Source organism: Dipteris shenzhenensis, chromosome 10, assembly GCF_047967505.1.
Source record: "Dipteris shenzhenensis isolate YYH24624 ecotype China chromosome 10, Dip_SZ_1.0, whole genome shotgun sequence".
Classification (NCBI taxonomy): domain Eukaryota; kingdom Viridiplantae; phylum Streptophyta; class Polypodiopsida; order Gleicheniales; family Dipteridaceae; genus Dipteris; species Dipteris shenzhenensis.
In genome coordinates this window covers 13443122-13457381 of record NC_141605.1, presented here as the reverse complement: position 1 = coordinate 13457381, position 14260 = coordinate 13443122, and the positions used below count along the sequence as shown (strand labels likewise).

The following is a 14260-nucleotide window of genomic DNA, read 5'->3' as shown; positions in this document are numbered from 1 at the left end:
TGCATCCACGCTTATTCATATAGAAATTTAACATTGGTAGGCAGTAAAATCATGGCTTACTTCAACATGTTTTGCCATCAATTGGATCCCATGTAGCCAAACCATCATGGAAATTGAAGTCTCTCCTTTGCTAGAGTTTAGAATTATGTCAACATGATTGAGCCCAAATCGCCAACCAAGGCATCCTCCACATCAATTATTGTGTAGTAGAACCAACCAAAACGGTAATTTTTCCCCTCAGGCCGTGAGATGTTGTCGTCCTCTCACTCTCCTCCTCCCTACCAATGGTGTAGCTATCATGCCCACCATACTCACAAATATGCTTGTCTCCATGCATTGCTGCATCACGAAAATCCTACAATAGTGGCCCATGAGTTTGCTATACCTCTCAATTTGAGAGTATGAACTCCTTTGTTGTTGATCTTCAATTCTGCTTGGATTTCTATCTATCTCTTGTTTTCTTCATCCTACAGACATTGTGTGAAACCTCTCAATTATCTCTCTAGTTATGTTTCCACTACGGAGTACAACATCTTAACATTTCTGCCCAAGGTGCTCTTCAAATAGTTTCGCAGTGTTGTCAATCTATACTTTCTATTCGTGGTACGGCTGGGCTCTCTCTCACACCTCTAACACCATTTATCATGGGTTTCTTGATCGCACCTCTCATGTTTGTGGTGGGTTTGAGTATGTTAAAGGAGGCAATCACTGTTTGGCATCGTTTTTTGCAAGTTTGTACTAAAATCACCTCCGATGTTTGTTTTGCAAGAATGGATGGCATCAATTCCCTATTTTTTCATCAACGACACCCTCGAAGTCTTAGATGGCACTTGTTCGTGCAGGATACATAGAGAACAACCTTGGCCAGTATGAAGAAGTTGACAAGCCTTGTAGAAAGTGGGGACAATAGTTTTCACCAGTGTCAGAGATGAAAAGCTTGGTTGTGAATGAGCAAACGTTTGGCTAGCAGTGTCAGCGATCTTTATTCCTTTTTCCATCGCGATCCCAATCAATATAGATCATCCAAGAGAGAACTTATATACACTTTCCATGGATCAACATCAAGTACACAGAGGGATTGCTACCATTTTAGACCCTAGGAAGAAGCTAGCTTTTTCTAGCAAACACTCTAACCCTACAAGCAATCCGAGATCAAGGGTGGATAATGGTACAAGTGGCTCAAGGAGAACAGAAAACCCAAACTTCCCTCTAGGCTGCCTATCTAACAAGGTGGGGATCCCACTACGGCCATGCCTTTTGGAATGTTATTGTAGGTGTAAGTGTTAGTGTGCATTATGTGCAAACATATGCAATGGAATGGTCTCTCCAGTATGCGAATGAGGTACATGCTTGTTTGTTGGGGTTTTCAAGGTTGCTCCATATATGGTCTAAATGAGAGTCGTAAGTTGTTGGTTATTTATTGAAGTGAGAGTAGTCTCTCATCACTATGGTATTCTTTTTCTGACCCTAAATCTCGTGTGCATCAACTTTTGTTTCTCTCGTATCTTTGCTCAAGTCACCACTATGTACTTGCTTCCAACAAGGTGGCACAATCACACTGTCTCCATTTAGAGAAAATGTAAAGTAGCTCGAATACATATTTCCGATAATGTGTAGAAGGGAAACAGAAGGTGTAAATTGGAAGGAAACGAAAAAGAGAAAAATGTAAGTGAAGGTGAATGAATATGGGGAAAGGTAGAGGAGAGAAAAGAGAGGAGAGAAAATAGATGAAAGAGGGGATGGACCATTAAATATGAGTGGGGACGTGGCCATTTTGGCAAGAGATCCTCATTTAAATATATCACATGCTTTTAATAAATGTCTTGTCATACAAGCTAAATGACAAAATAATTCACTACCCCTCATGTAAAAACCTTGATCCACATATAGGATGTCCACAAAGAGACAAAAACTTGAACCTAAACCTCATTAATAAACTAGTCATCTTGACCAGATGCATTGCTAAAAGTGGGATGGACCTAATTAGCACAAGATAATCAAGTTCATCCCTTAGACCCTTGCAGGGCCCAAAATAGAGGTCATGGTGCAACAGTGTGATGGCAAATGTGGGAGTGCCATATTGACAATGTGAAAGGTGCACTTCATAAGCTCAATGATGTGTGCACTTTTGTTAGGCAGGGAGCTATATGGAATGAAAAGAAATTCTAGGCTCATCCTGAAATCTACTTTATAATGCTTGGATTTCCAATCCATGGGCTAACATTACATAAATAGGCGATTGACTAACTAAAATTTATATCCGTGATCGTTTCTTAGTTGCATCTTGGCCATTCCTCCATATAAGCCCTTGCGACATCTAGATTATTTGTGCTTTCAATACCCACAAGAGAAAATTTATCCTTATTTGCAAGCTCAATCAACCAGCGTATGTTAAATTCATGCAAACACTAGGAGGCCATGCTTACTGTAATTGTAAGTACTCTACGATCAAGGAGTGTTGACAAAGATGGGAATTCATTCCAAGCGAAATAGTGAAGTATTCAAGGATGAAGATGGAACCGTTATGGAAGTAGCTACACGTTTTTTTGCAGGAACCTGCATTGCTAGTGTTGATTTTGACAGCAGTTGTGGCTGTCTATTTGCTAGCACAATGTGCCCTCAATTATGAAATGGACAGTATTTGTTTTTAAATCTCTTGACTTAGACTAAAGTGGTTCTTTCCCAATTTCAACATGTAGTAGAATTTTAAGATTGCATTTGAAAGACTCTAAAAGTTTAACCATGTGGTTCCTTTGTTGCAAAATGTAGGAAGCACCTTGAATGCTTCTTGCTTTCGTGCTTTGTTGTGACAATAAAAAAAGAAAAGATTGCAACAATAATGTGAAAACCTCAGTCAAGGGTATCTCTAGTGTGCTCTTTTAGACTATCATCAGGGCTTGTTACCACACTTGTTGCTAGGATGGTCTCCCCGCTCTTCACAACTAGCTCTTCTTTACTTGGTATGATATGTTAATGTCTGATTGAGAAATCTATCTGGTTTTTAGATTTTTCTGGTGCTTCTATTGATGTGAGTTGGGAGTTTTCTTTCCTCACTATTTGCCTCTACTTATATTGTCTTCCTATGGGGTTTACTTAAAATTTTGAGCAAGTTTGCAAGTTTCTCTTTTTAAGAGAGCTTCATTAAATACGAAAATGACTGGAAAAGAACATGTCCATCCTTGTACCAAAAAGCACCATACATTTGCATAGAAAGTACTTTGATTTTTGTAGAAAACCACATTTATTTTTGAAGCACTTGGTAAAGCAAGTTTGCATGTTATAAATATTTGGCGAGGAAAACACGAAACAAAACTGCCAAGTGCCCACATCACATCAACCTCATTCAAAATTGTTGAAGATTGTGGTAGCTATCCGTATCCCGAAACCTAGAGATGAATGTAAACATTGTACAAGTGCTTGCATGGAACAAATGTGCTTTTTGTATGTCATGTGTAGTGAAGTTATTGCAAGTGTAGGATGGTTCTATAAATATATGCACATTATCCTCCTTTGTTAGAGTCAAATCTTCTTTCCCAAAACTCCTCATCATTATCCACCCATCGTTTATATTTGGTTTTCACGCGACAGCACACATGCACAAGCAACGATCTAAGAAATCAAAGGAAGCCTTAGAGATACTAGACCATTTTGTCATTTTTTAGCGAGGCAAACTTGCAAATGCCTTGAGTATCCCACTGATAGGTGTCTCAAAAACCTTTGGCCGACTAATTTTTGAGATGTCGATAGTTGTCGTTGAAATATGTAAACGTAGATTTCCTAATTTAAACACCTCAATAGTTGACAATCTCGAATGGTTTGGACAAAAGGAAGGGGATTTAAAAAGTCACATTTCTAAGCATCCACCCATGAGTGTGAAACATCCTCTGCACAAAACCAAAAGAATTGAACCCTTTGAACTTAGCTATGGTACATTCTTCCCTTGGAACATGGGGCACATTCCTTCAAATAGGATTTTCATTAATCGTCTCGCATGTTTGAACTCTACTTGAAAGCTAAGGCTGGCAATGTTCCCTTCTTCCATGTCCAATTCTTAGAATAGACTTGAAGACATCATGGGCATCTCCACTAAGATCACACCTTGAGCGTGCCAATGTGCATCCCACTTCTTGGTCCTTACATGTACAACCTTCTTTTGCCATGTCAATTTGCTCTACCAAATCTAGGAATACAGTATTTGGCATTCTACTTATTGCTTGAAGTTGGACAATTCCTTAATGCATGGTTAATACACTATTTGGCATTCTACATAGTGCTTGAATTTGGACAATTTCTTAATGCATGGTTCACCCTTCATGATCGGAGCAAGGTACTTAATCTTGAAAACCAATCATGGGTTCACATCTCGGAGATTCACATATCCCATATGAATGTCAAAGATAGACTAAAGAAAACTCTCATTATTACAAGGAAGCTATGTTCCTACCCAACACGTGTTTTATAAATGTTGACACATGGGCCAAAATTGTTCAAGTCTGAGATCAGACAAAAGGCATCCCCTTGCTTGCCATGACCACACCTAAGTCAACAGAAGCCATACTAGAGGAAATGGAGAAATAAAAAGCAAAAAAAAAGTGGTAATTTGAGGCATCCCAGAGGAAGAAGGGAAAGCCCCACTAATGTCACAAAGGTCATGCAATGCTTTTTCCACACCAAATTCTCTATGCCAAGGGTCACTGTGTATGAGGAATGCCGCAATCAGGGAAGAGGTTGAAGGATAGAAATGGAAGACCCTATTGTATAAATCAAAATGTCTAATTCTAACCAATATACCTACAAGGCAACTCTAATGATGTTAGTGAGAACCTCACACCAAAGCAAGACGAGGAAAGGAGAAATTGTACAAGCTCACAAATGGCAAAGTGCAAAGCTTTAGCTCCACATAAGGAGATGCAATCCATGGGATCAAATATTTGGCTAAGATCATCTTTTAGCACTAGGGTGGGTCTCCATGGCACAAAGCGATGAGATTAGATTTTGTAACTAAAGATGATGTTATTTTCCTAGTAGAAACAAGGGAACATGGTGCATGTCACATCCAAAACATTGAAGGCAATGATGATCAATCTATTAGCAACCAGCCAAAGGGAGAAGAAGGTAGCATGGGTTGAAATGGGAAACTGCAATCTTTCTATACTTGGATGCTATATCTCACACCCATAAGTCCAACTATTACAACACCTTTCTCCTTGACTTATTGGATCCCTACACAGACTTGGGCAATGACATTGTTGATTTTGTTAACAAGGAGACGTGATGACCTTAGGTGACCTTAATGCATGTATCGAGAACAAAGGGGTTTAGCCACACGACTAGAGTGTGATCCATCAAATGTCGATTGGGATAAGAAATCAACTACAACCTGCACTACAAACTAAAGAGGGAAAAGTGTGGCTGATTATGACCTCATCCATGAGTATGATCGATCAGATATCATATCATTTGATTTTTAACCCCTCACAATTGACTCAAACCATTGCACTCTATGACTCTAACTAGCATGCAATGTGGGAGAGGCACAAGATATGTAACACACATGGATGCCTATTTTAGTGGAGGCAATTGACTATGTTAAAACAATAGATACCCAACTTCTAGAGGTAAATATAGAGGGTTCAATTGAGGAATAATGGTCGATAAGATGAGAGGCTATCCTCAATGCTTTGTAGTTAGCAAAAACCAAACTCCAAAGAATAGACTCCTTCCCTTGCAACCAATGGTATGACACTGAGTGCAAGAATGTCATAACTGAAGCAATACGAACGAAGGGGAGGCACGAAAGGAAGCTCATAGAACCTATTGCTCCATAGCTCAAAACAAGTGGTGACAATTCAAAGCATCCCAAGAACATGAGCAGGCCCACACACTTGGAAACCACCAAGAGGTTCTAGAAATAGGTGTAAGGAAGATGCAAGGATAATACGAGAGATTTTTCATATTCAAGTTTACTAAACTATGCTTGAAACCTCTATGCACATGAGACAGTTGAACAAACGCTTTGAACAATTTTTCTCCTTGGAAGACATCACAAAATGGATGAAATGGGTGGCCAACGGTGGAAAGAGTGCCCTCATCCAGAACTGACAAGATAAATTAATGAGAAATATGAGAGAGAGAGAGAGAGAGAGAGTGTGTGTGTGTGTGTGTGCAAGGCCCAACAAATGAAGCAAAGAGAAATGCGCCAAAACATTCCACACGACTCGAGACTTATTTAAACTTCCCTTTAAAGCTCCCACTTCTGAAATTTTGTGCATTTAGAACATAATAAAAGCTCAAATTCCAAACCCTCTTTACACGCTTCAAAAAATTGTTGATTATAGCACTTACGACAAATAGTAGGATTGATGGCTAAACTGAGCGATAAAGGCACTGTCAATTGTACAAATTTTGTAAGAGAGGCTATACGAACGGGGGGGAGTAAGGGGGGTGGTGAATAATGTGGTACCACAACATTACAGATAAAGCCCATCAGATTTTGGCAGTTGCGAATATGACAAAAATGGAAACCCTGATCTGATCCGGCTCCACAAATGTAGCACAAGGATTATCCATGTTGAGGCACTTGACTTAACTGCAAATAACACATCAACACAACTTGAGTATCAGGAACAATACAAAAACGTACTACTGTGAGTTTAGACTGATTCAAAATAAAACTACTTTACTGCAAATTCAGACAATACAGAAAATTGAATACAGTCAAAAAACTTATGAGGTCCCTCTAATCCCGCCCCCTTCCTTCTTCACCCTCACACATATCCAAAAAGACAGAAAATCCCCCTCAGTTCTATGAGGAGTCAGGACTTATCTGCAAGTTTTTATGTGTCATACAGGCCTACAAAAAATTTACATCAATCTGCTTAATTGTTTTTCTACTCCTAAATAAAATCTGTAACTTAAACAGTTTCTGTATCAAAGTGAACATAGAATTTGGTCTCCTAACATGAGCACAAGCTACACCCTGGATCCCATGACCACTGTATAAAAGAAAATGCCTTATATACGGCATTCCATCACCAACGATTACAATGAAGCGTTCAATCAAAAAGGGAAAAGGGACAATATAACTCCAAAAAATCAAAGTCATGTGACAATTTTACAACCTATTAAATCTTAACAGCTAATGTCGCTTGAGGCTATGGATGCAGCATTTCTCTTCCAACTAATACAATGCCCTCTAATAAAGAAGCTGCAAGGCCAAAGCACTTCTCTTCCTCCTGTATAAAGCAAGCTGGCATCAATAGTTCTCCGCTATGCAGGATCAATGAGGGACTCTCTACATGGTCTCCCAATCACTAGATAACTCCAGGCCTATCTCCCATCCCTTGTCTCAGAATTAAGGCGCTGTACCTTTGTATTAGTTGTATTGGCAAGGAGCTGTGTTCACTGACGAGTGTTGGCTAAACTTAGCCAATGGAAGACTCGTGGCTATCAGCAAGGCATCCATCATCATAAAATTACAAGCAGATGTGTGTCAAGAGTACTTAAAAAGGCCTTGGATGCCATAGATGGCACACAGTTTCTAACACACTGTCCATCTCACTAAGTGTTTTCCCTCATCTTTACCGATAGACCTTTTCATAAGTAGCCAAAGAATGTGGGCAATGCGGTAGCTCCATCCATCACCAATGACAGATATTCCATGCCTATTCTACCCTTCTTTAGGGACTGAAACTATTTGAGTTGCAAACTTTTCAACATTACACCTCTAACCACACTTTCGCTCATATTAAAAGCTCCATCCATCACCAATGATACACCATGCCTAGTCGACCCCTCTTTAATTGGACAAAAACTATGCATCTATGACTTCAGCTTCTGCTTCTGCTTATATCTTCGTGATCACAGACAAAGGGACGAAAGAAAGGAGTTTCCTTACCAATACTGCTATAGCAATGGCAGTAAAGATTTTGTTAAAGTTGGTCATCTCCTGGCTGTATATTAGGGACTGAGGGCTTCTATGTGGGTGTGCCCGCACACAGAGAGGTGTAGTATCCCTTGCAGACAGCCGACTGGCCTTGCCTGTAAATAGGCCTTCTGTTCCTGTGCAGCCTGCTGCAGACCTTCCGGACTGATCTGCTTCTGCTGCTCCATATCTGCTGTACAGTCGCAGCCCTTCTTCCCTTCTGATGTTGTGCACTGCTTCAGCTTATGTGTACCTGCTGTACCTCCTACTGTACCAGGGCAGGTACCTTTCATGCTTTTGACCTGACAGTAGATCTAGGTGCTGCCCATGCGGCAGCCATATTGCTGCCCACATAGTAGCCTCATCCCCAATCCTTACAGGTCTATCTACTCTCAAATATGTTGAGGTGCCAACCCTCTGAGCTCTCCTGATTTGGGGGCTCACAGGTGGGGCATTGACCCTATTGCATTGACCCTATTTCTGCAACACCCCCTCTGACACACTGTGGCCCAACACCACCTGTCCAAGAGCTGCTCCTTGCAAAAGCTCTGAGGAACATGTCAAGGATGTCTCCTTATCTGGTCTTGAAACCTGCACTTCCACTTCCCCGCATTTCTCATGAACAACCGGGTCCCGTCTGGAACACTTGTGGCCAAGTCACGAACACGTCGATGTCATCAGTAATCCAAGACACCAAAAAAACCATCCAATCGCCACCCTAAGAAGATAAGGACCAACCAGACCCTGCAAGATATCAAAGATTCTAGGTCTCTTTCAACCCAACATACATTTCGTGCCATCCGCATCCTGGTCCTTTATTCCCTACCCAGTGACATCCTAGTGTCTGATCCATGTTGATGCCCACTGGTAGGAATCCCTCCAACCAACTCTGAAGTGAGTCTATCACTCATTGATCTTCTAGATCCTTCGTCTCCACCATGAGGCTTTGACAAGATCGTCATCAGATCCTTCCAGCATCATGCAACTAGGCATATCTAGAGAAGCCTCCTCATCATCCTCGTCCCCACAATCATGGAAAGAGCAACTGAATTTCTTACATTCCACTGACCTTATCTGGGTCTACCGGAATTACGATCTTCCCGAAGTGTCCAACACATCATAAGGGTTCGACTCCATGCCTTCCATCATCTCCCAAATCTCCCTGGCCACTAAATGGCTACAAGCCTTCACTTTCCAAATTGGACGATTAGTTCCGTCCAGCTTTCCTGACTCTCCAAAGTTTGGAATGAGTGGATTGGATCCCATTGCTAGGTCTAGATGACCTCAAGTATGCTGGCCTATTCTCCACTAGCTGCAAGCCACACAAGCACCTCTGAATGTAAGAGCTCCTTCCTCTTCCACAAGGACTCCACCCTCAGTTTCAAGAAGATTCCCGATCGTCGACCTCCTGGGCTTGATGTCACGAGCAAGCCTATCCTGGATGATAACCTCGGCTCCGATACCATGTTAGAAAAGTAGAGGTCAATTGCTTGCTTAAGGCCAACACTATCTGCAGCCGCAGGTGCACCTGAGTACTCAGACATATAGCCAAAACAAGAAGATATACAGATGAATCTTTAAGTACAAAACCTTGCCCACATATGTACCAACAACTCTAGAAACAATCCCTGAGGTAAGGTACCAAAACAAGGCTCTGCTTTGCTGCACCCTCTGTAGGAAACTCCTATACTCTGCCACACCCCTCTGTGGTAGGCTTAAGTAGCTGATCAAGGCCGAGCACTCCTGCAAACGTTCTGCTCTGAAAGAGTACGGCAGACAAAGATCCCTTTGCTGCACCCTTTTGCTCTCCTACCATCAGACAAGAGTAGGTATGCTGCTGACGTCTGGACTTCTGCCCTGCAAGAACACACCTGTGTATGTGGTATTGCAACTCCCTAGGTCTGCTGCTGCATTCCTGCCCTCCACTATGCTCTCCAGTATTTACTGGTGGTGTGCAGGCTGGAGTGTCCAGGGAATGCTCAGCTCTTGCACCTTTGAATACTCCAAAAGACTACAGGGGAGGGGCCTATGGGCGATCCAGATCTGCCAACCATTCTGTCAGCCAACCAAGTCTGCCCCACCTGCCAACCTGACAGGTCTTCTCCCCCGATCTGGTCTGCTTTTGATAGCCCGAACCAGTCCGCTGTACATCCCTTGCAGACAGCCGACTGGCCTTGAGTACAAATTCTGCTCCTGCGCAGCCTGCTGCAGACCTTCCGGACCACATCTGCCTCTGCTGTACAGTCGCAGCACTTCTTCCCTTCTGATGCTGTGCACTGCTTCAGCTCATGCGTACCTGTTGTACCTACTGCTGTACCAGCCCAGTTATCTTCATGCTTTTGACCTAACAGTAGATCTAGGTGCTGTCCATGTGGCAGCCATGTTGCTGCCCACATGGCAAACTCATCCCACTCCCTACAGGTATATCTACTCTCATGTATGCTGAGGGGTCAATCCTCCTGAGCTCTTCTCATTTGGGGGCTCATAGGTGGGCATTTGGCCCTATTTCTCCAACAAGTACTTTGCGCTGGACTTCTAGAGATACATTTGTTGAGCACCACATTGCTATACCATTTCATGCACAGAATGATGCGGATGGAAATTTCCAATAAATGAGGGGGGGCATATTGATATGCCCAGCCACTGCTCTACTCAATATCCTTGATGCATTAATGGTACTAGAATTGCCGACACACACAGGCTGAGAAGCGACATCAGTGACAGGACCACATATTCATAAATACCAAAATCCTGTAGACCACAGCTCACTTGAAAGGGGCCATCAAGAAGCTATAGAATGGGCAAAGCCAATGATCAGGCAGAACTCCTCACCCGCAGTTGGGACATACTTGCTCTATCCTAGCCAAGTTCAATGAAGCCTTTTGCAAGAGGCTTTCCTATGTATTAGACCACAAACACCACAAGGTAGGGAAGATTATGCGGATGCAGGTAATTATGGAACTATACTGGTTAGCCACTTGATGGCCAAGGTTTATGGGTCGTCTCTTGAGATACACATCAATGAGCTGTTAAGACGGCAAGCATGCAGGAGAATGGGCACGTAAGTTTCAGACGAGATTGGTCCACACCCAATCACATCTTCACTCTCAAAGCCACCACAGAGGAGGCTAGACACTAGAAGAAGAGAGTATATTGCTGCTTTTTAGACTTTTGGAAGGCCTTCAAGCCAGTACCCTGAGCTCACCCCATCGCACAGCTCCGAGCTTTGAGCATTGAACAAGCTTGCGGACAAGAGAGCTAAGAAGAGAGGGAATGTGTGGAAGACCAAATGAAGCCCTTGAAAGAGACTTGGAAAAAATATGGATGCACACTCTTATGCGATGGATGGTCAAATGCACGCAAGAGGAATGTGTACAATATTTTAGTGTCTTCTTGCAAGGGAACCATGTTCTTGAGAGCCATAGACGCTTCCACTGCAGGTACAGTGATTACAGGGTTGTATATTTGGGAGCATTTACGGGCAGCCATTATGGAGATAGGTGTTGAGCATGTGGTGCACGTGGTGACAGATAATGGCAGCAATTGTGTGTCAATGGGTGCCATGTTAGAAGATGAGTTCCCTAAGATTGTGTGGACACCCTGTGCCTCACATTGCCTTGATCTTTTGATCGAGGACCTAGGGAAGATACCTTGGATTGATGCCATCTTCTCCGCAGCCCGCAGTATCGTGAAGTTTGTCACGAAGAGACCCAAAGTCCTCAACATCTATGGGGCTTACTGTTGGGGGTAAAGGCACATTGCCAGCCCTTAGTTAAAGAATTAAAGATAGGACACCTATGACTGTCTTACGACAGTCATAGGGTAAACCTAATCCTAATAAAACATAAGTGAGTTTTGTGGTGTGACTCACTCATCACTTCACACCCGCACTAGTGTGTCACTCTCTCTCACTCTCACTCTCTTGCTCTCTTCCACTTCTCTTCCCCCCTCACAACTGGTATCAGAGCCATCGAGCCTTCTCTCCCTCTACCTCATCCTCATCCATACCGTACGGACGTACGGACAGTTCCGTACTGCCGTACGTCGTCCGTACGACTGTACGGACCAGGGTGCAGAGCCGTACGGCGGCGCGTTTTCGCGGAGGAGGCGTGGTCGCGGGCGATTTCGTACGGCAGCTGCAAGGCGTGGTCGCGGGCGCATTTCGGCGCATTTCGTACGGCAGCTGCATTTTTTTTTGCAGGTCTTTGAAGAGGGCGTGGGCGTCGCCAGCCTGCTGCAGTACAGCAGCATAGCTGCTGTGTTTTACAGCAGTTCTTACATCAGCTGTACGGACAGTCCGTACAGCCGTACGGACTGCCGTACAACTTTGTACGGGAGCTTTGGCATTGTTGTGTACTGTACGGCAGGTACAGTACGGCTGGCGCCGACATCAGCTGGGTACAAAAGTACAGCTTTTCTTTGCTGCAAAAATCTCGTTGTTTTTGGGGGAAGTGTGCACCGTGAGTACACAGTACTCTACAGGGACAAAAGTGCAGCAGGTACTTTGCAGGTACTGAAAAGTACAGCACATTTTCTGATTGGAAGAGGATATTCCTAAAGCATTCTTGTAGTATATTGTGCATTTGTTGAGGTACATCAGGTACTCTCGTGTCACTCACGCTTGAGGTGACTTGTGCCACAGTGGTGGTGTTTGTGCAGTTACTTGTCATTTAGGAAGGTCAGATGTTTGCAGGAGCTTCTATGCATTTACTGAGTGCAATTCTCAGTTTTGGGTGATCTTATCAAAGGGCTTTTGCCTGGATGTGTTTGCAGTATATGCCTTGAGGCAGTGTGTAGCCAGGGAGCACACATTTGCTTTATTTCCGCAGTGCATTTGGTGACATTTGTTGCAGGTCACATTCTTTGTACACACTTTGAAAATCTCAGTTGAGCCACGCTTGGTCAGGGCGCATCGAGTTTACTCGGTCCCTAACTGCCCATCGTTGACAGTGCTCAAAAGATTTTCTTCTTGGTGTCTGTACGTTGTGATTTGTGTTGTTACTGAGTACACAGGGGCAGTCTATGCATTGCACATTGTCAGGTACAAGTGTCAGAGAGATTTCATATTGCATGCTACCTCAGTGTTGAGGTGTTCTCCACTTGATTCAGGTGTCAGATCAAGGGGCTTTTGCCCAGACTTTGTTTGATAGCACTTGGGTTACCGACAGAGATCTTCAGATGCATTTTCTCCCCTTGGTATAAGGGTGATTGCTTGGGATTTATCCCATTTACTGTTGCAGGTTTTGTGACAGGCTGAAGGATCATTTACTTTTTTTTGGGGTGTCTGTCAAGTGGTTTCTGCAATTGAACTCAGTGCAATACCTCATCTGAGGTGGGAGAAGTGATCAGTACAGTCAGTACAGCAAGTGTTTGCAGCAGTGTTGGTGGTTTTGTCAGATGATTGTGCACTGTTAAGCACTTGTTGAGTAGCAGCAGTCTGAAATTACTGTTTTTTAATGCCTCATTGAGCTCAGAACAGTTTGTCAGAAGGTACAGTATTTGCAGGGTCATTTACTGTTTTGCTGCAGATTTTACTGACAGTAAAAACAGCACCATTCAAAGTGCTTCTGGCTCTTGAACAGAGCAGGTTTTTTCTGAAAAATCAGAACTTTTATTCAGTCTTTTTTACTTCCAGGGTGTCAGGTACTTTCCTCATCTGATATGGCATCAGGGGGAAGTGATGCTTCAATTCTGAACATAAAGAAACTGGAAGGAGCACACAACTATCCATTATGGGCAGAACTACAACCGAACTGGGGGAACAGCTATGGCTTCATAAAAAAACAGACAGAATCCTACTCTCCAAAGCTCTCCCTCACTCCCTCTCTCTGAAGATACACTAGGGCCCAGGACAAATTGTCGGGCTGGACCCCCCCGAAGGTCTTTATTCATTTCAGAAATTCTGTTACAGAAGTTCAGCTTAGAGCTGTCTCGTAAGTCTCTCCCTTTAAAACATGAAAAGAATCCTTCTTTTACAAGAGCTTCAAGCCCTATTCAAATTGGCAACATGCCACTTGTCTAAAATCTAGACTAAAACCTATTACAAGCCTCTAAGGGCTATTCTGGAGTCTTCAAAGCTCTCGGTCACACGAACCGCTTCCTGGATGCTTGTCAGGCTCCCATTTCGCTTAGGAAAAATAATCCTTCCTAGTACCTGCAACAATTAATTAAAGCGCACCACCATGGTACCCGTTAATTGTTAGCGCTTTGCATGCAAATAACACACTGTGGACTAATCCTAGTCACGGTGGGCGTCCCCACTGAACACATGTGCACATCTAAACAAATATATATATATATATAAATAAATATATATATATTTTCTCTGGTTGACCG

General features: G+C 43.0%; 1 protein-coding gene across 1 annotated transcript in view; it reads right to left on the bottom strand.

Annotated features, from left to right (window-relative positions):
• Positions 1-6303: 6303 nt before the first annotated feature.
• LOC147897426 (uncharacterized) overlaps positions 6304-14260 on the bottom strand; it is a 29938-nt gene continuing 21981 nt past the window's right edge. The window contains exon 4 of the mRNA XM_087380737.1: positions 6304-6589. Within this exon, the coding sequence (XP_087236863.1) occupies positions 6563-6589 (27 nt within the window). The 3' untranslated portion in view covers positions 6304-6562. The remainder of the gene's footprint in view (positions 6590-14260) is intronic.